Consider the following 25,542-nt stretch of genomic DNA (forward strand, 5'->3'; position numbering starts at 1 on the left):
CTAGACCCTGAAACTGCAGCCTCTGGCCGGCGGAGGACCCTCTGTGCGTCCTCTTCACTGCTGAGCACGGCTGGGGCAGAGGGCCTGGGGCTGCTCAGAGTGGTCTTCCGGGAGGAAGTGGCTCAGCCTCACTTGGGAGTTAGCGGGGATTCCCCAAGGGCTGGGGGCTGTCGACGAAGCCTCAGGAGCCATCTAATGTGGCTCAAGGACCCCCACCAACCCAGAAGCCATTCCCACCACGAAACCCTTGGCATTGTGAGTTTCAGGCCACCTCACAGACACCCCTGTGAAGTAAGCTTCCAAAGCAGAGGCTAGGACTGGGACTGCTACAGCTGCCGTGTTTCAGGACAGACAAGGCAGCTGACATCACCACCACCTCCGTGGTAGGTGGGCCCTGGGAGGACTGCTCCATCAACCTGGAGATGGGGAGTCAGACATCAGGAGCCCAAAGGCTCTGAAAAGGTAAAGTTGTTACCTCATTCACCCACGCAGAAGGCAGGCACGGGGCACGGGGTGGTATGATCATGGGTTGTGCGGCCTTCTAGGACCAGCTACGGGAGGGGAATGGCTGTAGGGATGCATTAAGAGTTGAAAATATAATCGGAGTAAGCCAGCCACTCTGCTAACGAGAACGAACAGTTCCCCATCCTCATAGGGGGAGAAACAACAGTACGCAGGGCTGAGGTCTGCCTGCTTCTCAAACCCTGGGCAGAGAGAGACAAGAACGCACGGGCCATGCAGACAGACACACAGCCCACTGCGTCAATTTCAGTTGGTCACCACAAGACCCAGGAGGGTCGCTCCCACTCAGTCCTTCTGGCCAAGACTATAGGCTTGCTCCCTGCCCTTTCCAAGTGTCCGCTGCTGGTCCACTGAGCTGGTGGCTTTGCGTCCTGATGTCTGGAATCACTGGCTATGCATGCTCACCTCGGGAGGCCAAGGTGGGCCGCTGATTTCTATGTGAATGGCAGAGGAGATGGAGCAGAATGTGCAGCGAAGACACCAGGAAGTTAACCAGACACCGTTTCCAGGAGCAGAAGGTTGAGGACCTGGGAGAGCCCCCATGCCAACTTCTGCATGTCTAAGAGGAACAGCTTCCTCAAGATCTAGGAGGCTCTGCACAGCCCTGGAGCCCTAACCTGTGGTACCCTGAAAAAGATCTGACTCAAACTAAGCTTCAAAAACACAAGGCTTTTGGGGGAGGGGAGAAGGGGAGGGAGAGGGGTCCTCATGAGGCCAGCGTTTCTGAGAGAGGGTGTCACTTCTCCTTAGTCGTGTGACACTCCCTGAAGGGCATCCTGGGCAGGGGTAGGGTAACCAGTTTCCCCAGAGCACTGAACCGGGGAACACTGAGAAGGTACCATTGTGGCGAGGCAGCCAGAGAACAACGTGGGAGTGGGGAGGGGGTGGGTGGGGGAGAGGACAGATACACCACAACTGGCCAGGAGCAGAGAGAGGCAGGAAGCGGGTGAGGAGCAGCAGACACCAGGCCTGCTGGCCTCAGGGAACCAATTCTCCCCCAGAGCCTCTGGGAGCTCCAACCCTGTTGACAGCTCGGTCTCAGACATCTGGCCTCCCGAACTGGGACAGATAGCATCCTGTTTCCTCCATCAGGCCTCAGGACTTAGCCCTGATCCACCCAGATGACCCCTGGCAAGGTCACTCGCAGCCGTCTGGTTGCCAAGGCAGCTGTCGGCGTTCTTGACCTGTCATTACTTCGTCTTCCCTTGGCACCCAGTACCATCTCTTGGGACCCTCTGGACACATGGCCTGCTTCTCCTGGGCCTCCCGCTTCTAACAGGGTCCAACCTCCGCTCTCAAACCTAGCTCTCCCCATCCTTCTGTGTGCTCTCATCCAGGGCCATGGGATGTTTCTTATTTTAGCGGGCTGGGGATGAATCCTGGGACCTTCTGCATGCAAGGCAAGCCTACTACCCTTAAGCGACACTCCCAGTCAAGAGTGGCTGCTCTCAAAGCCCTCTGTACATGGGCGAACTCCTCTGCTAGCCCCTGTGTCTCAGGCGATGTGTGGGCCCACCTGGACTAATTTCAACGTCTACACGCTTCTCCCCTCAGCTTTCACAGCTCTCTGATGGTGGCTATACCCTTCAACCTGCTCAGGCGGAACACCTGGAGTCAAAGCCTCACTAGCCTTTCATTTCTTACACACAATCTCCTGAGCTGTGCAGTCTAGAATCTGGCAGCCTCTACCACCTCTATAGCTCTTGCCTTGCCTCAGACCTAGTCATCTCTTGCCTGGACAACTGTCATGGCAGCCATCGTTGCCTACCATAAGCCAAAGGATCCTTGTAAGACATCTATCCCCCCATCTGCCACTCTGCCATGAGGGTGCATAAACCTCTCTGGGTACTGAGCATTCCTCTGAAAGGGAGGAGGGAGGCTGACCCAGAGCCAGGGCTCCCTTTGAACCTAAGCCCCGGACACCTGTGTGCAGGAGTCTGGCCATGCCTGAGAGTCGGCTGTGGGCTTATGCTACTTGTTTCTGTAACGGAGGGAGACGGAACCACAGAACTTGCTCTGCAGGTTCCCTGGTCCAGGTCTGAGTCAGTTCCCTTTGAGGTGCATACTTGGCCACATCTGCCACGATTGCCATACCGTCTGGCTGGCTGAGCAGGTGGGGACTCTGACTACAGATGCCTCCACACAACAAGTGGTTCCAAGCCGTGAGTATGGAAAAGGGAAAGACTTCTGAGAAGATTTAGGAGTTAGCTCACATGCCTGACTACATTCCAGAGCCTTTCAGAGATGGACTCCAGGGAGGGCCGAGGCAGACTGGGGAATCCTGAAGGGTTATACGTAGGGTGGTCACGTCTGTGCTCCTGACATCTGCGAGAGCCACGTCTATCACAAAACACAGATTGGGGCCGGGATTTGGAGTGCTAGGCCAAACCTGCCCCTAAAAACAGCCATGGACGGCTAACGTTTCCTGGCTCATCCTCTATGGAGATGGACCTATAGACTACAGGAGAGGCCCTTGTGGGAAATGAGAGGGGACCTGGCATGGAGGTAGATGGGTCTGGAGCACTAGGACTCCTGCTAACACGGCTTCCCATCCCCACTCATGCAGGGCTGTCATGGACCTGGATCTGCCACCAGCATGGTGTTGCTGCACACAAGCCATTTCAACACAAAGGCCACGCCCATTTCCAAAGGGACAGACAGAAGTCATTGCTGACTCAGCAGTGTCCACACTCCGAGACTAAGCAAGTCCTTCTCAAGATGATGGTGCAATGGAGTGTCTAGCTCTAGGGGGATGGGGGAGAGGGGAAGAGAAAGAGAAACAGACAGACAGACAGAATGACAGAATCTGGGTCATGATTGGGAGAGATCCCTGGGTTTCACTTGTCTAACAGACCAGAGCATCCCTAAGGCTACAAAGCTCAGCTTGCTGATGCTACTGTGCTGGAACACAGTCAACTACAGTTCAAGGCTGGAAGCATGTTAGCCAGAGAATAATAAAAACCATTCATCCATTCATTCATTCATCTATCTATTCATTATCCCATCCATCACCTATTCATCCAGTCATCTGATTTCTCCATCCATCATCCACCCATCCACCCATCCACCCATCCATCATTCACCCATCCATCATCCACCCATCCATCATCCACCTATCCATCATCCACCCATCTATCATCTACCCATCCATCATCTACCCATCCATCATCCACCCATCCACCCATCCATCATCCACCCATCCATCATCCACCCATCCATCATCCACCCATCCACCCATTCATCATCCACCCATCCATCATCCACCCATCCATCATCCACCCATCCATCATCTACCCATCCATCATCCACCCATCCACCCATCCATCATCCACCCATCCATCATCCACCCATCCATCATCCACCCATCCATCCATCCACCCATCCACCCATCCATCATCCACCCATCCATCATCTACCCATCCATCATCCACCCATCCACCCATCCATCATCCACCCATCCATCATCCACCCATCCATCATCCACCCATCCATCCATCCACCCATCCACCCATCCATCATCCACCCATCCATCATCCACCCATCCATCATCCATCCATTCATCATCCACCCATCCACCCATCCATCATCCACCCATCCATCATCCACCCATCCACCCATCCATCATCCACCCATCCATCATCCATCATCCACCCATCCATCATCCACCATCCACCCATCCATCATCCATCATCCACCATCCACCATCCACCCATCCATCATCCACCCATCCATCATCCACCATCCACCCATCCATCATCCACCCATCCACCATCCACCCATCCATCATCCATCATCCACCATCCACCATCCACCCATCCATCATCCACCCATCCATCATCCACCATCCACCCATCCATCATCCACCCATCCATCATCCACCCATCCATCATCCACCCATCCATCATCCATCCATCCATCATCCATCATCCACCCATCCATCATCCACCATCCACCATCCACCCACCCATCCATCATCCACCCATCCATCATCCACCATCCACCCATCCATCATCCACCATCCACCCATCCATCATCCATCATCCACCATCCACCATCCACCCATCCATCATCCACCCATCCATCATCCACCCATCCATCATCCACCATCCACCATCCACCCACCCATCCATCATCCACCCATCCATCATCCACCATCCACCCATCCATCATCCACCATCCACCCATCCATCATCCACCATCCACCCATCCATCATCCATCATCCACCATCCACCATCCACCCATCCATCATCCACCCATCCATCATCCATCATCCATCCATCATCCATCCATCAATCCATCCATCATCCACCCATCCTCCCATCCATCCATCAATCCATCCATCATCTATCCATCCATCCATCATCCTCCCATCCATCATCCACCCATCATCCATCAATCTATCATCCATCCATCATCCAGCAATTCATCATCCATCCATCAATCCATCATCCATCCACCCATCCATCATTATCCATCTTCCATCCACTATCCATTCATCATCCATCCACCCATCCATCATCCATCCATGTGCCATTCATCAATCCATCCATTATCCATCCATCTATCCATCCATCCATTCGTCCATCCGTCTGTCCATCCGTCCATTATCCATCCATCTACCCATCCATCTTTTATATATTCCTGAAGCACTGCCAGGTACTCCTGCAGGCTCTAGATAGACTTTCTCATTTAACCAGGTATAGGTCAAAAAATCACCTGCGAGGATCTATAAACACTGGGCTACCTACTTAAAGATATTTTAAATCCAATAACTACATAAGCTAGCCAGGACCACAGGGACATGGTGGATGGCACTGTTTTAGACAAAGTAGGGAACACTTACGATCAAGTCCGTTCACGTAGCGCATGCGGATCTCACAGTGGCCCCAGACGGCACTCACTACAGGATACAGCTTTTTACCCTTGAGTCCCCGGAAAGCCACTCCCATGTACTGTCCATCCACGATGAAACTCAAGGTCCCATCATCCATGTCCAGGGCCACAAGGAAGGAGTCTGGGACAATGAAAGTCTCATCTGGCTCCAGGAAGGCTGGGTATGTTTTACTTGGCTGGTTCTTGCCGTCGTGGTAGAGACGGTTACGCCCCAGGTCCCAGCCCCAGGATTCATGGTTATTTCCTACAAGGGTTGTGTACCCAACAGAATGCAAAGGGGCGTCTGCTGTGGCCACCCCCACCACGGCATGCGTGCCTCGTTGCCTCATGGCCCATGTGATCTGCCATACGTGTAGTCCACGTGTGTACCCAACTTTGCCCCTGATGGCGTCCGTGCTCTGGGCCACCGGATGCCGGTGAAAGATCAACTTGTCATCTTCCTTCACAAAGACGTTGAGCGAACGGTCATTGTTGTTCCAGGAGTGGAGCAGCTGGACATCGTAGGACACGGGGGGCATGTCGAGCAGCAGGTCCAGCCGGGTGGGCTTGCAATAATCCAAACCCTGGAGCTCCTGCTTTAGAGGTCGGTATGTGGGGTCCCGCATGTCCACAGTCTTGATCCCTCCCGTCACCTTTTGACCCATGTTGGCCTTTCTTTCACCTTTTCACTGACTCCCAAGGCAAACTCATCAATCTTGGGGCGTTGATTCCAGATTTCTAGTCAGGGCCACACAGAACCCCTAAGGGAGGTTGCTAGGCGATTTCCAAAGGTTGTGAAGCGCTCTGTATTGCCTAGTGGGTGGAAAGAAAAACAGAGAGGGTGAGCTGGGGTGCAACAGCAGGGGGGAAGATTAAAGAGAAATGTGGAAGCACACACCCCAATACATCTCAGCAGCTTGGAACCCTGATACAGAATGAAATGCCCCTGTCCCTGAGGCTCTGTTGTCACAAAAGGAAAGAGGCCATCTCCCCATGGTCTGGGGTGGAGAGGTAGAAGTGGGCTTAGGAACTTGGAACTGCCCTCAATGTTCTGGGCCAGTCTGAGACTGGGGGATGCTGGTTGGGCTCCTAGTTGGCTTTTCACAGTCAGAAGGCCAAGGCGACAGCATAGACCCCGGAGTGAGCCTCAGCTCACTGACACCTTCTTGCTCCCCTCTCTCCCCTCTTCCCTGTATAGAATGCAAACCACAGCACAGGCAGATGAAGACAGCACACTCAGCCTTCCCTTTTCTCCTCCAGCATAGTCACTCTCAGAGTCATGACATCAAGTGGCCCAAGGGAGGGAACACTGATGTAGATCACAGTTCAACGTACAAAATGCATGCACACTCAACCAGGCTCTACAGCCCAGAGGCCTCAGCAACTCCTAGTCAGGTCCTTACTCTGCCTGAACCTGAGCTGACAAGGGTTTCCACAGGGGCCCCTGGGCTGGATCCTGGATTCGGATGGTCATAGATGAGGCAAGGGTCATCCACTAACCCTCACATGGTTCTGGGCTAACCTGCAGATGATCAACTAGAAGACAACGCTTCACCCGAGTCTTCCTGCTACAGCCTCGTAGTAGGGAGGCCTAGCTCTTTCCCCTCTGGCTTCACCATGCCTCGGATATGTTAGGGAGGATGGGAAGCAGAACCAGAGGGGACACCTCAGGGCATCTGTCTACTTGACCTCCGGTGGGTGTAGAGATGAGGAAGAGGAGGCTGGAGAGGAAGGCTGACAATTCTTTCTCCACCTGTCGATGTCTAGCCTTGGATGGTGGAAAACAGCAGAGGTGGGAGGGCTCAGCCCTCATCCCTACCCAAGAGCCACCAAATCACGAAGGGTGGGAAGGGAGCGGATATGTGTTGGTTGCCTTGTAGGCTGAAACTAGACAGCGGGAAGCCCACAGGGCTGGTCTGCCATCACCTTATAAAAAACTCTTTTGGACCCGGAGCCTCATGTTGCTGGTTCAATTAATGAATCGCCTGTCATTTTTACTTCAAGCTCCCTGAGTTACTGCCCTGACTTCTTTCAATGACAAGAGTGCAACCTGTAAGCTGGAGTAAAACCTTTTCCTCGCCCAAATTGCTCCTCGTCAGAATGTTTTTATCATTGCAGCAGAAATCAAATGAACACCAGAAACAAGCAAATTCTATGTGCAAAAACTCCACACTAACTGTCTTGGGCTTTATGGACCAGATTACGAACTATTCAACTTCACCACCACAGCACGCAGGTGTAGAAGCTGATGTTTACCAGGCCAGCACTCAACCTGCCAGCCCCTGAGGGAATCGTGGATCTCACTCTGTCACCACCGAACAGCTTTGGGAAGGCTGAAACAGGCAAACATAAGGCAGATATCAGAGGAGATCTCCTAGTAGCCTTAGAAAGAACCACCAAAAAAGTTACCTCAGGGTAGAGCATCCATTCCCTGTCCCGGTCAGCCCCACAAGCTCTCCTAGTTCTAAGATGCTACCAAAGGCCTGTATACAGCACAGTCAGTTCACCAACGCCCTGCTCTGCTGAGCTGCGTCCCTCTCTGATAGGAAGACGAGAGCCCAGGCACGGAAAGGCTATGTATGAACAGTGTGTGTCCACTGGACGGAAGGTGTGGGAAGACGGAACTGGAGAGAGGACTGGCTGGCCCAAGTTGAAGTGTCCACAGTACTGTGGAATGATTCTCTCATAAGGGCAGGCCAGGGGACATGGTCCAAGCACTGTTGTACGTGTCCCACCATCCCATCATCTGAGTCACCTTCTGAGTGGTCGGTTGCCATGGCAAGCCTGGAGTCACTCTTGACTCATCTTTCCTGTGTGTCCAGGTTGTTGGCTGAAGATGACACTGTTCTACTGTCCACAGCTAGGCCACCTCCTAGCCTAGGTAAGCGTGCCCATGTCATGCCTCTTCCCTCCTCCCCTCCACTTTAAACTGTGCCCGTGCAGGCAGCTAGAAAGATGCCTCAGAGGTTAGAAGTAAACACTGCTCTTGCCGAGGACCCCAACACCAGGTGGTTCAGCAAAGCTGGAGCCTCTGGCCCCTGAGGGCACCTACACTCAGGCCCCGCCCCACACATAATTTAAAGATAAATTAGCTTTTAAAGACACGCCCCTGCAGATGTACCCTCCCGTTCTCACCTCTCCCTGGGCTGTAGCCCGCAGGGCATGTCCCCAGACCTGTCTCCAAGGCTCCCAAACTCACTCAGGACACCGTGCCTTGTACACCGACTACGATTCGATTTTGGTTTGTCCCAGTTTCCCTCTGTTCATCTACAACGTGGGTGCCGCCCGTGCGTCACATGCTTATCTGAAACTCAGTGGAGACAACGTTCTAGAGAGGGCTTGGCACAACTGGCATTTTACTTCTGATGTTCTAGAATGTGCTCGTTCACTGGACAAAGGTCACTGTGAGCCAATCTTCCTGGTTACCACACCTGGCCCGACGCAGGAACACTGTCTCTGGCTGTGACCCAAGCACTGGAATGCCATCCCGCACAAGACCAAGGTTAAGGAATCCACTAAACCAGAGGTCAGAGAGTTTGCTTCGTGAATGACCAGATAGTAAATATTTTAGGCTTCTCAGACAGTGTGTAAATAAATGGGTGTGGCTATGTCCAATAATACTTGAAGAAAACAGAGGTTGGATTTAGCCCATAGCCATAGTTTGCTGACTGACCCCTCTTATATAACTGTGAGAAGCTGCTGACCTGCTCTTCCAAAATACCTGGATGTGGCGCTCAGGGTGGGGTGGGTGGGTGCCATCCGTGTGTGCTGAGTGACAGGGACACGGGCGGGTCTTCACAGCTGCGGTTAACACTGGACAGGACAGGCTTCGTTGAGCCAGTAAGGACTAACAGTGGGTGTTGTGAACAGGAAGTAGGGGACCCAGTTCAGATGCTGGCTCTGGCTCACCAGTGGGGTGGGTAAGAAAAACAGTTCCATCTCCTGCTATTCTCAGGCTAGACCCAGTTCAAATGTGCCACATGAGAGCTGGGGCCTGAGGTTCTTGGGGAGCAGTCGGCGAGCCTCGGAGAGGTGGGAGGGCTCAGCCCTCATCCCTACACAAGAGCCACCAAATCACGAAGGGTGGGAAGGGAGCGGTTATGTGTTGGTTGTCTGAAACTAGACAGCGGGAAGCCCACAGGGCTGGTCTGCCATCACCACACCCCATCAGTCACGGCACCCACAGGTGCCTACATAGACACACGCCCGTGGGCACAGGGGTACCACTGAGCGGAGTGATGTCAGTGGTCACTGAAGTGGAAGAACAGGTCAGAAGCCTAAAGTCGGTGGCCCCTACTTGAGTCCCTTAGTCTCACGCTCAGAAAGTGAACTCTGGCATTTGTCACCTCACAGCACCTGCTGGGCATCCTCAAGACAAGCTAATCCCCAAACAAAGCCCTAGTGGACAGCACCCCACTCGCCCTACCAAACTCTGCCCACCCCAAATCCTGAACATGTCCCACTGTGTTCGGTCCCTAGGGCTGCCTTTGTCAGCTGTCATACATTACAATGTTGGCGATTCCCAAGGGCCAGCAACGCTCCCAAGAGAGGGCCGAGGAGACGTACAGTGAGTGTCACTACTACATCACAGTTCCTGTGCAGCAAAGTGTCCCAGCTAAGAGACTGTGTACACAAGTATACATGTGCACGTTGTGTGTGCATGTGTCTGTATTCACGTGCGCGCGCGTGTATGTGTGTGTGTGTGTGTGTGTGTGTACTAAGTGCAGGTCTGTTACTCTGATTGGGCATCAGGGAATATGCCCAGTCATCCTCTCAGCCATGTTTATCTCCAGGTAAAATCAGATTAAAGATCAACCAAGGACAGCGGGGGTGGGGTTGGGAGGGGGTTGTGGGGAAGCATTGGCAAAGGGTGAGTGGACTGCTTATGACAGAAAGGATATTCTTTGCACAATAGACTAGAACTTGGTGAGTCACAGAAGAGAACTATCTCTTGTTTGGAGTCTAAGTTCTTGTTCTAGAGTCAAGAGCAGTGAGTGGCAGGGGCTCTGCAGTGTGACAGCTACCTGGACAATTTACTCAGGAAATGCCATGGAAGCAGCTTCTCGGATGGAGGCCGGTCCCTCCTCCACCGCCACCGATGCCACTGGCTGTCCTGCTCTCTTGTTAGGGATGTGTGGCTGAACCTAAGCACACCGGTGGACAAGGGGCTAAGCCTGGGACAGATCCCAAGGCCGAGAGGGGGTGTCCTGGGCGCACCCCAGTCTTCTTTCTTCAGTTCTCACCTTCCTGCTCTTTGGATCCCAGCTCAATCCCTGCTCCACTTGGCACACACCGGTCACAGCCTGGGAATGGAAGAAACCTAGCCCCAAGAACACGGTGGGACCTTCCTATCTCTGGCTGGAGGGTGGGGTGGGTAAGAAAAACACAGACAGGAAGCAGAGCCACGAGCACTGCAGGCAAGAGCAAAGGTACTGGCCCTGAGGGCTGATGTCTGACCCTGACAGGCCAGTTCAGACACACACATACATGCGCATGCACATGCACACGCACACGCACACACACACAGAGGCATACATATGCACAGGCACACACACGTGCACAGGCACACACATGCATGCACACACATGCACGTGCACAGGACACACACATGTGCAGGCACACGCACGCACAGGCACACTCAGACAGACATGCACAGGCACAGGCACACGCACTCCTCACTTTCTATTTCTTTACGTTACAGTGAATCAGATCAGAAGTTCAGAAACTAAGCAAAGGGTGTCTGCATCCGCCAGACCACACTACACCCTGTGGTTTAAATGTCTTCTGCCTTCCTTTAAGGAAGGAATCCCACCCCTCCCCCACTCTCACCACACACAGAGTTGGGGTCACCACTCAGTTCCAGGTTCACTTCAAAAGGCAACCACGGTTATGGGCGAAAGCTTAGATTAGATGGCCAGGGGCACCCAGAACCCTCCAAAGGTGGCATCCGTAATAGACTTTCAAATGCACAGCTTGGTTCTAACAAGATCGAAACTTTCTGAAGCCTTGGCTTCCCGTGGCCAGCTCTCTATACCCTCAGTCAAGGGCTCCTTATTGTTATCCAAGACATCATGGAGGACAGAGGAGCTTGGCAGGGAACTATCAGCTAGTGTGCAGAAAGGACCCCCAACCAGGACAACCTTCTCTATGGGGGTGGGGGGTGGCACGGCACACCTCCAACCAGGTGCCAAACACTGTTTCAGGAGTCTTATGTGAGAGGCTCACCGCCCCCACCAGGCCTACACACAGGAGCACTCGGATGAAGACGTTGCACGCCGTGTAAGCCCTGGGAATGAGGCATCTTGAGATAGGCTGCAAAATCATACCACGAGTCTGTTAAAGCGGACCACAGGAAGGTGCATCGTGCGCTCCCATCTCTGAAGGAGCAAGCACAGCGGAAGACCCAGAAGAATAAACAGGGAACACTTCACAGTGGCCACCCTGGGATACTGCACTGGGAAAGACAGGGCGTGCTCACTTTAGATTCTTTGAGGTCCATGATTGACAGAAAATCGGAACCAAGGATGAGAACGCCAGTTAAGCCTCCAAGCCGACTCAAAGAAACTATTATTTCTGCGATCGATTCTCCAGCGTGCCATCACACTTTCTAAGCCGCCAACTTACTCGGTCCACTGAAAAATGGAGCCATCATCTATTGCCACTTGCCCCAAACGCATTGTTTTAGGCTACAACTTAGCCAGGTGGGTTCTACTCGAGCTCTGCTCCTGTCGAGGACCACGTAATGCTGTCCCCAGGGCTGCTCTGGCCTCAACAGACCAACTCCAGAGAGGACGAGGAGGAAGAATGGGGACCTCAGAGGGAAACATCTAAGGGGACAACTCCCAGCACTTGGATCAGCTGGGACTTCTGAACTTGCCAGCATCCACCTGGAACCCTACCATGTTCCTTCAGCAAATGATACAGCCCCTCAGACCTCACTTCCCCCAGAGTGCTTTCAAATGGCTTGGCCCAAGAGTCCCACTTCTTCTGAAAACTAGCCTTCGACTGTAGAAGGCACTGCCAAGGTGACTGGGGGGCCGTGTCTGGGAGTGGACAGAGGAGGGCCACCAGGGAAGAAGCAGACACACGCCCTCAGTACGCCCTGAAGCTACGCTCGCCCTCAGTACCCTTGACCCCCAGAACAGTAAAACCATTGTTTTGACACAAGAGGGAGAAAGAATGAAATTCAGGATGTGGAACAAGGTGACCTATTTATAAAACCTCCTTTCACCTGAAGATCAAATAGGCTCCTTCCCTCCTGTGGCCTCCCTGCCTTACACCTCGGTGGTTGCAGCCCCGGGTTTTGCAAGAGCAATATGCCAGGGGCAGAACAGCCTGTTATTATGTTACAGTGCAGCCTCTGCAGGCTGGCTGGGCTACGTCTGACCGCCTGCCCCAGCTTGGCCTGCTCATTAGGGTTCACTGCTTCCTTCAGCCTGAGGAACACGGATGGCAGGGAGGCTTAGGTGGTGAGAGGGCTCAGGACGCACAGCAGCACAAGCTGGGCTATAGAACAAAGGTGTCATTTTCCATGGGACTCCAGGCGGGGGTGGGGGGGTGGGGGTGGGGCTATAATCTCCCACTCCAGTCACTTGAGAGGTCTTCTCAGGCCGGGAGGTGGGGGGACAAAATTAAGTCTCTGGCCCTAGAACCATCAGAGAGTATCAAGACCTTCTGGAAAGTTCTGAGAGGCGATTTTGAAAAGAAAATCCCGAATAGTCCAGAGCTCTAGCCTCTGACTTCAAAAGAGCAAAATGCACCTGCCACAGACACCTACAGAAGGACCCGGATGACTCACTGCACTTTCAGAAAGGGCTTGAAGCAGTTGCTTCGCACCCATGGGAAATCAGCGAGACATTCATACAGAGACCAGAAATTAAAATAACAGTTAGCTTGTAGTCTAGTTAGAGCTGGAGGGCCGCAGTCTGCAACTCACTCAGAGAAGCTCTGCCACAGCACGGCCAGCCACAACGAGGCATCGTACCTTAGTGACAGTGGGAAGAGTCTAGACTCTGGGCCACTGGTTCTCACGGCCTGGGGGAGTCGTCACAAATGGGGCTGCTAGTGCTGGCACAGAGAGAGCTGAGTGCTTTCGACGGCAGCATCGGAGAGGCATCAGAGAGGCATCGGAGAGGCAGGGAGGCTGAAGCGGGGAGACTGAAGGAACCCACAGAGACAGGTCCTGGCTGCCTGGTATCTTATACCCTTATCAGCTCCAGAGGATAGCAGAAGATGGGGTGCTGGGGGAAGGTGCCTGCAGCCTCCAAGTGGTCACTCCTGTGTGGAGAAGACTCCCCAGGGAAGCAATCCTAGGGTCCCTCTTGCCTGGTTCCCCACAGGGCTGGCTCCAGGCTGACTGATCCTAGAGGCGGCTAACACAGGTCTGAGATAGCTTTCAGCCCGACATCAAGCCAAAGCTCAGCTTTTGGGGCCCCAAGGCCTAGTATAGGAGCAGGTATCGCCCTGACGTCCTCTCATAGAGATGATTACTTCTAGAAGCAGACCTCAGTTCCCAGTCAGAAGGAGCAGGAACAAGAGTAGGGAGGTGCTGGGGGAGGATTAGGGGCTTGGTTGGGGTACACCTGACCCACTCACAGCATCCAGCACACAGGAGAAGCATCATCCATGCAGAGCTCTGCCTCCCCCCTTCCCCCTGTCTCTTTCAATTCTAAAGGACCCCTCAAAACAGGGAATGTGAGCGGCGAGCACAGGTGCTCATGGTAAGTCATGGGTCCATGGCTCACAGAGATAATTCCTGTTGCCCAGCTGTCTCTGAGAGGAGACACAAACCGTACACAGATGCCCCCGCACAGGGCATGAGAAAAGCAGAGGGACCGGAAGGCCCCCTCGCACAGCACCCTCTTAACCTCTCCTGAATTCAGTCAGTCATGTGAACCCCTTAGATAAAAAGCAGCAGCAGGAGTCACCCCCGAACTATCCAGAAGGGGAAGAGGCTGTATGGTTGTTGCCTGAAATCACGTTTTCGAGATTGGTTCTCAAAGTGACGCGGGGCAGCAGGGGCAGCCCCTGGGAACTGTACGTCTTGGTTCTCCCAAATACTGGGATCAAAGGAGTGCACCATCACACCTGGCTCCCTGATCCATATTAAATGGGTTTATGCTATGGGGTGTGTGTGTGTGTGTGTGTGTGTGTGTGTGATGTCCCTGTGAGTGTGCAGAGACCCATCTAACCACTGTGCAGAAGGGGTGTCCTTCCTCACCTCCCATGCACTGGGATTCCAGGCAGACTACCACAGCAGCCCAGCATTTGCATGGGTGCCAGAGATCTGAACTGCAGCCTGCACAGCCGTGCGGCAAGCGCTCCATCTGCTGAACCACCTCCCCGACCCCTCTATGGCTTTCCAGAAACCTCGCATTCTACCTTGATACCAACTATCTCAAACGCCACTGGGAAGAAGTCACAATACGGAAATGGAGAAGGCATAGTTAGTTCTCTCTCCTCCACAGCCAGAGAGAAGCACCAAGATACATACAGTTGCCTTCCTTCTAGACTATTCTAGACTGCAGATACAATGGTGGCCATTTGCAGCCAAAGGTCACACCACACCCAGCACCTGGGTGGTTTTTCCTAGCAGCACTTTAATCCCTGCATTGGTTTTTAAATGCTGACCTGGGTTCTGTGTAAGAACAGTCACATAAGGGATTGAGATTTCCCCGTTAACGGTGTGACCTGGAAGTGGCTTGCTCTCACCCTCACAGCTTTGGCTCTCAGAATCCCCACCTCACAGTCACCTTTAATAGAAGACGCCATAGATCCCACTAACCCGCCTCTAGCCCTCCTGGTCTCCGCACCTCACAGAGGCAGGCTGAGGTGCTGAAGAGTTTTTGCCTGGCTAGTTTGTCAGACAGACTTCTAAAGAAAGGACCGCTGCCGGTGACCTTGGACAGGGGTCTGACAGGAACTGGGGAGAAGCTTCCGCATGGTCCCTGGTGGGATTTCCGAGAACCAACAAAAGGCCTGGGAGAGGGCAAGTCCGCAGGTCTCACAGGCAGCAGGGGAAAGCAGGGACTTTAATTTCTCAGGTAATTTCCTATAGCCTCCAGGAACTCCCTTGTATCTGTGTCTGGCCTTCTTGATCGAAGACCATTAGCCTGGAAAGTCCTGAGGCCTCTAAAGGGGAGGCCCCAGCAAGTCCGAAGGTGGCCGGTGAATTAATCCTATGCTTCAGACAAGCCGTAGGTAGGCTCCGGGGAGCAAATTCTCATGTCCTAGTTTGTCACACGCAGGTAAGAGCAAGGAGGGAACTATGACCTCTTGGCAGAGCATGGGTAGACACTACCGTTCACCTGTCGAGAATGCTATTGGCAAGGTGCCGGCTCATGCGTGGAATTCCAGCGCAAAGAGGTGGAAGTGGGGGGGGGATTCTTGAGTTGGAGGCTATCCTGGGCTACATAGCAAGTTGGCTAACCTTATCTCAACAAGCCAAAACGACATCGAAGCTGTCATCCTCTGGCAAACAAAGAACCAGGAATATAAAAGTATGCTGTGTTTAGCACGAGGGGTGAACGGGGGGTCCCCTGCTTTTAAGTCTTCTCATCTTGTTGTTTCGAGGTTGAGGCAAGAGGTACACGGACTCAAAGGGTAACTAACAGTTGGTGTGGTTTACAAAGTGCAGCACACCTAGGTGGTGCACTGGACCTGGAAAACCTTCTGCTACCTGAGAGAAGCCAGACACAAACGGTCACAGACCGTGAGCCCATCGTGTGGAAAGGCTAGATCAGGAGAATCCAGTCAGACCGAAGCAGATTGCGAGGGGGCAGTAAAAGGGCACAGGGAGAAACAGGACCCCCTGATAAGGGACCCAAATGTTTGGGAACTAAGTGGTGTGTGTGTGTGTGTGTGTGTGTGTGTGTGTGTGTGTACTAGGTGCCACCGAACCGTCCTTTTTTAAAAAAGATTAATATTGGTTTGGCAAGATGGCAGACGGCATTTGCCACCAAGCCTGACAACCTGAATTTGATCATGGGACCCCCCCTAAATGAGAGAACTGATTCCAAGTTGTCCTTTGACCTTTGCTTGTGTATACCATAGCACACACACATGCATACACATGTATGTATGCATGTATGTGCACACACACACATGCATCCGCAAACACACACACACACACACACACACACACACACAATGCAATTATTAAACATATAGGTTAGTGTGGACTGCAGAAATACATCAGTTTAACAAGCATTTGCCCACAACATGAAGACCATCATTCAACCCCCAAACCCTCGTACAAAGCCACACATGGTGGCACATTCCTGTAATCCCAGCTCTGCAGAAGTGGGTACAGGGAAGAACCCTGGGGATTCTAAGGCCAGCCAGTCTGGCCTGTTCAGTTTGCCCTAGGCTCCAGTAAGAGGTCTTGTCTCAAAAAGCAAAGTTGGGAGGCTGCAGGGGTTCACACTACTCTCTGAGCTCCGCCATGCTGCACAAGAAGAAGAAAGATGCTGGAAAGTCAGTCAAAAAGACAAAGACCCAGTAAATAAATCTGGTGGCAAGGCCAAAAAGAAGAAGTGGTCCAAAGGCAAAGTTCGGGACAAGCCAAACAACCTCCTCCTGTTCGACAAAGCTACGTCTGACAAATTCTAAGAACTTCCCAACTATAGCATAGGACTCCAGCTGTGGTCTCCTCCAGGAGACTGGAGATCCGAGGTCCCATGGCCGGGGGCAGCCCCTCGGGAGCTACTCAGGGAAGGACATAGGAAGCTGGCTTCAAAGCACAGAGCCCAAGTAGTTGACACCAGAAACACAAAGGGTGGGGACGCCCCAGCTGCTGGTGAAGATGAATGAACAGATTCAATCAGCTGCACATTTGGGAAAATAAAACTTTATTGAAAAAAAAATCAAAACAAATAGCTTCTGACAGCTAACACTAAGGTGGGCTGGCCCACCTGTCGGGTATGCATCTTCCAGACGTGTGCTCTGCCACGCTGGTAAACATACACACAAAGTTAATTAACCCTGTGCTGTCTGACATTAAGGCAGCACAACCGAACGGAAGCATGTACCTTTGGACACCCAGGATGAAAGGGGGGGGCAGGGCAGAGATGCAAGGTTGAAGGACACCCAGAGCCTACGGGGACCTGGCTGACTGAGCACCGGCCCGCAGCCAGCGTTTCACACCAGCCACGACTAATAGTATTCAGATGTGGGAGTGAAGAGCCTTAGAGAGCGTCTGGTTGCTGCAATCCTCTGTCCGTGCACCCACACATTATTTTTTTTCCCCCTGCAAAAGACAAAAGTGCTGATCTTGGCTTGGTGGCCCTGCATCCCCGAGCAGGCACCTGTGGATCAAGTTTCTCCGGAGAAATCTGGAATGTGTGCCTCTATCTCCCGCCTGTGCCCTAACAGGAGGCTGGGGAGTGGTGACCAGCACACCCAAAACTCCAGTCCTCTAAGGATGCTGGCATGGGAGAAGTGCTGCCAGGGCAGAGCCTGGGCCCAGCCCAGTAGGCAGAGGCCTGCCCACACACTCCAGTGCCTACTTTCTCACAGAGCAGGTCCATAGCCTGAGGCACCAAGCATTGGCAAGGACCCCACTTTCTGATATCAGGAAACCATCCTGGCAGCTCGGCTCCTGCTTGCTCCCCCTGCTGATGCTATCTTAGCCAGCAATACTACACCACAGGGCTCCTGTCCACACCCTGGAAGCCATGCACTGATGCTCCGTCGGACTGGCCTGGTTCACAGGCAGACTGGTTCTAATGGGCAAAGTGCTGTGTTCTTGGAACGTTACCACTTACAGATTGAGCACAGCCCAAGCACCTCAGACAGGTGCCGTCGCTTCCCATAGACCGTTTCCAGCTGGGCTGGGCTTGCGTGAAACATGGTCAATCAAGGGAGACTGGTTTAACCAAGTCTGGAGTTGGGCTGTCAGTTGTCGACTTCTGCTCTATAAGCTCGGTGACCTTACTTCCTCGGCTTTCTGAGTTCTGGGTCCCTTATCCATTGTTGGTCCAAACTCACTGGTTGCTTAGAGGATAAAATGTAGATCCTACCAGAACTCAACACTAAATAAACAGTCAGGGCCAGGGAGATGAAAGCCAGAGGACCTGAGTTTGAGTGTGACCCTCATAGTAGGAGAGAAATGACCTTCATGCATGCTCCATGGCATTGTTTCCTCCAGAGATTCAAACATTCCACCCTGCAGGGAAGCTCCTTAAGCAGGAAGGCAAACCACTCAAAATGGCTTCAGGAAGTCCCTGAAACTGACCAGAATCACTAGGCCCCTCCCTGCCAGAGTAAGCAATAAAAGCTCAAGAGTCCCCATTTCAGAATGCTGAAATGCAAACACTCTGAGTCCAGATCAACTGCCCAGAAGAGATTTAGGCACCTGGAAAGGTCACTCTCCAACCTGCTGTGCTACCTGCAGGCTGTGCAGTGAGCTCAGGTTCCCAGCTTTGTGAACTGTCACGTGTGCTAGGATGGGCTTTGGTGCTGCAGGTATCTGAGTCATTTCTGCTCCTGTAAGAAACCCCTCACCCGGGGTTGGGGATTTAGCTCAGTGGTAGAGCGCTTGCCTAGGAAGCGCAAGGCCCTGGGTTCGGTCCCCAGCTCCGAAAAAAAGAACCAAAAAAAAAAAAAAAAAAAAAAAAAGAAACCCCTCACCCACATTCCTGTAAGCAACTCTAATAAAACTTACTGGTTTATCAAGTTGGACTTTGTGGTGTGCTCTCTAGGTGGGGTGAGTAGGTGTGTGCATTGCATCTCCCCAGAAAGTTCTTGGCACACAATAGGCATGCACATGCTTACACACATGGCATGCCAGCCAACCAACACTAAAAACAACTGAACAGACAACACTGGACATACATTTCCAGTTTAGTGGGGGGAGGGAAAAGCAAGCAGATGGGTGTGTCTCTTGAGACAAGGATTCGACACAGACATGGAAATTCATCCCCTATCCCAAACTCAGTCATCTAGGCAAAGAAGAGCTGTCTGGAGGTGTGACTTAGCTCTGTGGCTGCCTTGGGCCATCTTGAACTCAGTGACAGTCACAGAGCCCCTGGGGACTTCACCCAGGGTCTGGGAGAGGAGGGACCCTTCCCCTTCCTCTGCTCCCTGAAGCGAGGCAGCCCAAAGCTGGGCATCATGGAAGTTTCTTAGGAAAGCAATTTGGATCCGGGGACCGTCTTTTCCAGTTCTCACTTCTTGAAAAACGTGAAAGGGGAACAGGGGAAAGTGGCCGAATAGCCATTTAACGGGCTGACCCAGAATGGCAACCGATGGAGAGAAGGAAGAGACTGCTTGTCCCAACAGTCAGCTCAGCCTAGGAACATAAGCAAGGCCAGGACTGGCCACTTTAATTAGCCCAGCTCCTCCCACCCCAGGTACATACACAAGACTCCACACTCCCGCCTTGCTGGCAGAGAGCTCTATAAACAGCTAGGCATGTCAGAAAGGTAGGTCCTCAGCAGGCTGGTTTCCCAGGACATAAGAACATCAGCTTGCAAGTCGCCTTTCCAGCACTTCCCTGCCTCCTGAAGGGGCCGCAGGAGGGCTCAGCACATCACAGCTGTGCAGTTGCCACCAGACCTGTTGTGGGAGACCCCTCCTCAGAACCCTGCTGCAAGCTGCCTGCCCGCCTGCTTGACTCAGATTTCCACAGCTGGAGCTGGACCACACTCCCCACTCCTACCAAAGGCGCTGCAGAGCTCTACCGCTGTCTGAGTTTCCGTTCCCATATCAAAAGCCTCTCTTTTCTGCTGAGCCGACAAGACCTACCAACCAAACAAGCCGCCAGGACCTGCATTTTCACAACGCAGCTACAATGAAACACAGAGGCCTAATGGCCTAGGCAGCTGGACTGGTGGCAGAGACCGGTGTGAAAGTTGCACAGGGAGCTCAGCCCCACTCCCTGCACCCCATCTCTCCCAACTGACAGCTCCCTCTCCAGGCCCTCAAACAGGAAAACCAGACAGCCTGGAAATTCTGCCTGTGGCCGCATCACAGGCAAGCTGTCACTTTATAAAGGAGGGGACCAGTCACCTGGCTTGCCCAACACCTTGTGACTGTCCGGCAGGCTAGAACTGGATGAAAATGCTGAGCTCGGGTCCCACCCTAGCTCCTCACTGATTGGCCACAGGTGACGATGCTCAGGTGGGTTGGGGCTGTCCGGTGGCCTCTTTGGGAGTCAGAGGCTTACAGGAAATACATTAAAAAGATACTAGGAAATGGTTCTCAACCTGGGGGTTGAACAATCCTTTCACAGGGGAGGGGGTTGCCAAAGGCAATCAGAAAACACAGACATTGGGATTCGTAACTGTAGCAAAATTATAGTTACACAATAGCAACAAAGATAACGTTATGGTTGAGGGATCACGACAACAGGAGGAACTGTATTAAAGGATCCCAGCGGTTGGAAGGTTGAGAACCCCTGCTTTACATAGAGGGAGGGCTTCATCCCCCTCCAGGAAGCTGATCCTAAAACACAACCGACTGACTGTGGGACAGAGGTGGCAGACAATGTTTTATGACTCTTTTGCCAGACCCATAGAGGTGGGCAGGGTGGGGCACATAAAACAGGCTGTGGTCCCTACACCTGACAGAAGGCAGTGGTCACAGGGATCTGGGAAAACAAGTCATGGGAATAGCACCTCAGGCTGCTCCTCTAGTCACCCATAGGCCTTCCCCTCTGCCCACCTCAGGCTTCACCCATCCTTTCATGCTCCTCTACTCCAAATATCCCAGACTCCAGGCAGACAGGCAGACCCTGAGACCTCCCGGCCCCATATCTGCTAAAAGCCATTCTCAGCCCTGGAACAAACCACGCTCAGCTGCAGCCCTTCTCTCCAGGTCTGCTCTGGCTGTCCCCCACCCCTCACAGAGCCTTCCCTGGTTGGTGTCCATAGCAGTGTGCAGCTGCCTCTCACATAGCCATCTCCTCCTCGGATCTCTGCCTGGGATGACCTCAGGACCCCGGGCCTGCAGGAACCTAGGCAGGCAGTCAGTCACAACCCTGCGTCTTGGCTGAAATCCATGAGCCTGTCCAAGACCCACCCACATGCGGCCGGCCAGCAAGTGGCCTCGCAGTCTCCCAACACCTACCACAAAATCCAGAGTTCTGGAATGTTCCAGGCAAGTGCCTTGGAGAAAAGCCAGGAGGAAAGTTGGTGGGTCTTCACCACCAGGGGGGTAGGATTTGGAGCACAGTGAAAGCACCAGGCTGCTGAGATCTGGGTATAGTCCTGAATGTGGCTGTCACACAGGTCCCCAGGCCTGCCGTGCCTGAGCTGCGTGGATCAGTCCTGGCCGGAGTCAGCTCCACCGTCACCAAGGGGAAACGGCCCTTGGTTACCACTGGCCTAACACAGAAGGCAAAACAAACACGAAGGCCTAACAGGCTGCTCTCCTCACTGCTGGGAACAATTACAGGCTAATCATCGGCCCAGCAGTTTAAGGGCCCTCCAAGATTGGAGGCTACAAGCCAGTGGGAGGCCAATAGGTAACTCATTCCCTTCCTATGTCTCTGAGTGTTTCCCAAGACCTAGGGACCTCTCTGAACCCCACTCAGAAAGACAGGGAACACACGGGAGCCCCAGTAGCAGCAGAGTCATGGCCAGCACAGCACGGAGCGTTGAGCCAGGTTTGCAAAACTTTTGAAAGCTTGGCAGGTGCAGGGGTGATGTCCCACTAGAAGGTCTCACCAGAAACCTCAGCCAGGCAGGGGGTAGGCTGAGGGTGGGCACAGTTTTCACGGATCCTGCCAGCCATGATCCACCAACCCCTCCTCTCCCTCCCTCCCCTAAGTAACTCGTCATCAGACGAAAAGACTTGCCATTAAAGAAGAAAAGCTATTTCCCACCAGACTCCAACCAAACCTGGCAGGAGAGCAGCCAGGGCTCCACCAGGGTCCTGTACTGTCCTGGGGCATTGTGGGGTAGGGCTTCAGGAACAGCTGACATAGCCAGGTGCTGGTCCCCTCCTGTCCCAGCACAACTAGAACCTTCCCCCTCAGGCCCACCCTTTTCTGGAATGGGATCTCTCTCATTCAGGGATACTCTACTCTCAGGGCCTCAGGACACCATGAGTAGACACTGGATTAAGCAGAAATAGGAGAGGAGCCCCGAGAGGCACATCTCATCCCTCCTCAGGCCCACACCCCAAGTCTCCAGGTCTGCTCCCTGAAGCAGCGTGACCTGCAGGGAGAAAGAAGTGTTTGTCCTTCCTCCGCCCGCTCACTTGCTCTTCTTTGCAGTTTGACTAGGGAGGTGGGATAGCCACAGCTACCTAGAGTTGCATGGGGTGGGGAGGGCACTGGGGTCCTGACCTGAGACAAGGTCCAAACCCTTCTTTGGGAGCCACCATAACACCGGGGAGACCCTCTTAATTATCCCCTAACCTGAGGTTTGGTTGGACCTGTGGCTCCTTAGCCTCCCTGGAGCCATGTTTTTCTCTGACCACAGTAATCAGCCTATATCGGCTTCAGGGAAAAGAAACAGGGAGACGGGGAACAAGAAGGAGACAGAATGAATGTGAGGCAGAGACGACTAGTCAACCCTAGTCCTTGCTTGTCTTAGAGGGACTTGAGAACCCACTGTCCGCTCACCCCTGCCCCAGTCCCAGATGGGAAGGCCAATGAACTTAATAGTGGGGGGTCAGAGTCTTAGATTTGATACTGTTGGGCTGAAATTTTAAACCGCACTCCAAGGATAATTAGCCAGACGCTATCAGAAACCCCCACTCCCTTCATTTTGCCTGAGTCAATGGAAAAGTTGCTCAGAACACAAGGACACTTGGGGTAAGAATGTGAAACACTGTCTGGGGCCTGGTGGCAAGGCCCTGGGGCTGTGACACAACAGGGAACAGGACTGGACATTGGGCGGCAGCCAGGCAAGAGGCAGGGAAGACACCACACGTCAGAAAGTCCCTCCCCTGGCGCACTCAACCTCCCAGGTTTCTGGATGGGAACCAGAAAGTGTTACAAACAGAGAGCAGATGCCTTCTCCCTACCAAGTGGTTAGAGTTTCACTACCTATTGCAAAAGGCAGGGAAGGGCGGCAAGTCCACAGACGTGGCGACTGGTGTTATACTGGCACGTTAACGTGAAGGCTCTGCCAGAGTCAGCCATTTAACCGTCTAAGTCAGGCTTGGATATGGAAGCCGGTACTCAACTCAGATATGTGCTTGAAAAGTGATCAGAAACAGCTGGTCCATCATCTTCCTCCTGTCTCTGTCTCTGTCTCTGTCTCTGTCTCTGTCTCTCTCTCTCTCTCTCTCTCTCTCTCTCTCTCTCTCTCTTTCTCTCTCTCCTGCTTTGGGAAAGCAGGATAAGAACCAAGACGGGGCTAGGGAGATGCTTACTTGGTAAAGTTCTTGCCCTATGAGCAGAAAGACTTGATTTGATGCTCCAGGGCCTTCTAGCTGGCTACCTAGCCCACTTAGAGAGCCCCAGGCCAGTCAGAGAACGTATGTCAATAAACAAGATGGGTTGGCAAGGTGGCTCGCTGGGTAAAGGCGCTTGCTGCCAACCCTAATGACCTAAGTTCAGTTCCTAGATCCCACACGGTAGAAGAACAGTGACTCCTGCAAGTTGAACTCTGACCTCTACACGTACATGGTGCACACACAGGAAACACACACACACACACTAAATACTTAAAAAAAAATACTAAAGGGTGTTATGGTGCATGCCTTTAATTCTGGCACTCAGGAGGCTGAAGCAGTTGGATCTTCATAAGTTCAAAGCCATCCTGGTTACATAGCTAGTTCTAGGACAGCCAAGATGATGATGATGATGATGATGATGATGATGATGGGAGAGCACTGATGATGACGATTACCCATCACAACTCTACCCTATGCCTACATGGCATTCAGGAACACCACTACTGAACCGTAACGGTCATTCCCTGATGTATACTGTCTCGTTTCCATTTTATAATGCAAAAATAGACTTAGTCTATTCCTAAAAGTCCCCACTGTCTTTAACAGCCCCAATACAACTCAAAAACCAAGGTCTCTTCTAAGACCCAAGGCAACATCCTATCTGTAAAATCAAAAAAACAAGTTATATATCCTCCAATACACAATGGCATAGGATAAACATTTCCACTCCAAAGCGGGGGATCGGAAGGTAGGGTGGAAATGCTAGACCGGAGCAAGACTAAGACTCAGAAGGGCAAACTCCAGCCCCTGCACCTTTGTACTTGGCCTCTGGAACTCATGGTGGTTAGTCCCCTCCCCCTGCTGTCACCTACAGCACACAGACTCTTGGACCAGCTCTACTCCAGGCCCTAGCAGACGCCCTCTCTTCTTAGCACCTCCAATATAACTGGGGTCTCTTTGCCTTCCTGGGTTCATGCAATGATCTCTCAAGGCCTCCCTGTGAGGAATCTAAGCCTTCTGAATACTGCCTTGCTGTCTGGGACCTTGGTGCAGGGCCCTGTGGCTGCCCCCTCAAATCTTTCAGGCCTACAAAATCAGCCTGGATGACAGGGCTGAGTTCTGCTGTCAGCTCAAGGTGTAGCCTAGTCCCCTTGGACCACCAACACAGTAGCCTCTGTGTGCCTTCAAGGTGAGCCTGGGAAAATGCTTGCCTAGGTGGCCATTTTGGAGCAGAGCACCCTTCATCTCCATTCTCATTTCCGGTTCTGTCCTTCCAAAGGCAGCTACTCTTGTTACAAGATGGAGCCCTCAGTGTGAGAGGGGTGGGGGATGGGATGTCTTGAGCTAAGGGTGGTTTCCTCTTGTCCCAGTGCAGAGCATGAAGTCTGTTGTTAATGGTCACCTTAACAGTCGCAGCTGCCTTTCTCCATGCCTTCCGTATACACATCTTCAAACTCTGTCACACACCTATCCAGGCCAAACAGCACATACCTCTCTGCTCCCTTTGTTGCTCTTTGTCTCCACCGACCTGGATAAGAGTTGTAAGTAATAGCCAGGCCACCGTCTGAATATGCTAACCTGATGAGACTGCTTCTGCCAAATGAATTAGCTCGTTACCTTTATGTCACACTCAAATGCCCAGGACACAGGTAGAATGTAGCCAGATTTTGTTGTTAGCATAAAACATGAACGGCTTCCAGCCAGTCCCAATAGAGTATTTGTTCTCTCTGAAACCTAAACCAGGTTTCCGCTGTCCACACTTCTTTCTGCATTGTTCCAAACTCCCACAGGAATAGTTA

At 52.7% G+C, this 25,542-nt stretch overlaps 1 protein-coding gene, 1 long non-coding RNA gene and 1 pseudogene across 10 annotated transcripts in view; 2 read left to right on the top strand and 1 right to left on the bottom strand.

Moving 5' to 3' along the window:
- Spsb1 (splA/ryanodine receptor domain and SOCS box containing 1) overlaps positions 1–25,542 on the bottom strand; it is a 60,296-nt gene that overhangs the window by 4,373 nt on the left and 30,381 nt on the right. For 3 of the 7 annotated variants that reach the window (NM_001436876.1, XM_087549502.1, XM_087549501.1), the window contains 1 exon segment: positions 5,367–6,208. In NM_001436876.1, coding sequence (NP_001423805.1) covers positions 5,367–6,060 — 694 coding nt within the window. In that variant the 5' untranslated portion in view covers positions 6,061–6,208. 7 annotated transcript variants of the gene reach the window in all.
- Positions 350–12,564, top strand: LOC120103041 (uncharacterized). Of its 3 annotated transcripts, none has more exons than XR_015621351.1 (4): positions 350–462; positions 8,218–8,276; positions 8,770–8,921; positions 9,875–10,050. It is a non-coding gene; the product is annotated as an uncharacterized LOC120103041 (long non-coding RNA). The 3 variants fall into 3 exon arrangements; XR_015621350.1 differs by lacking the exon at positions 350–462 and adding an exon at positions 11,599–12,564 and having other exon boundaries at positions 8,092–8,276; positions 9,875–9,962; XR_015621349.1 differs by lacking the exon at positions 350–462 and having other exon boundaries at positions 8,092–8,276.
- LOC148006169 (small ribosomal subunit protein eS25 pseudogene) lies at positions 16,839–17,206 on the top strand (annotated as a pseudogene).

Source organism: Rattus norvegicus, chromosome 5 (assembly GCF_021556685.1).
Source record: "Rattus norvegicus strain SHRSP/BbbUtx chromosome 5, alternate assembly SHRSP_T2T, whole genome shotgun sequence".
NCBI lineage: Eukaryota > Metazoa > Chordata > Mammalia > Rodentia > Muridae > Rattus > Rattus norvegicus.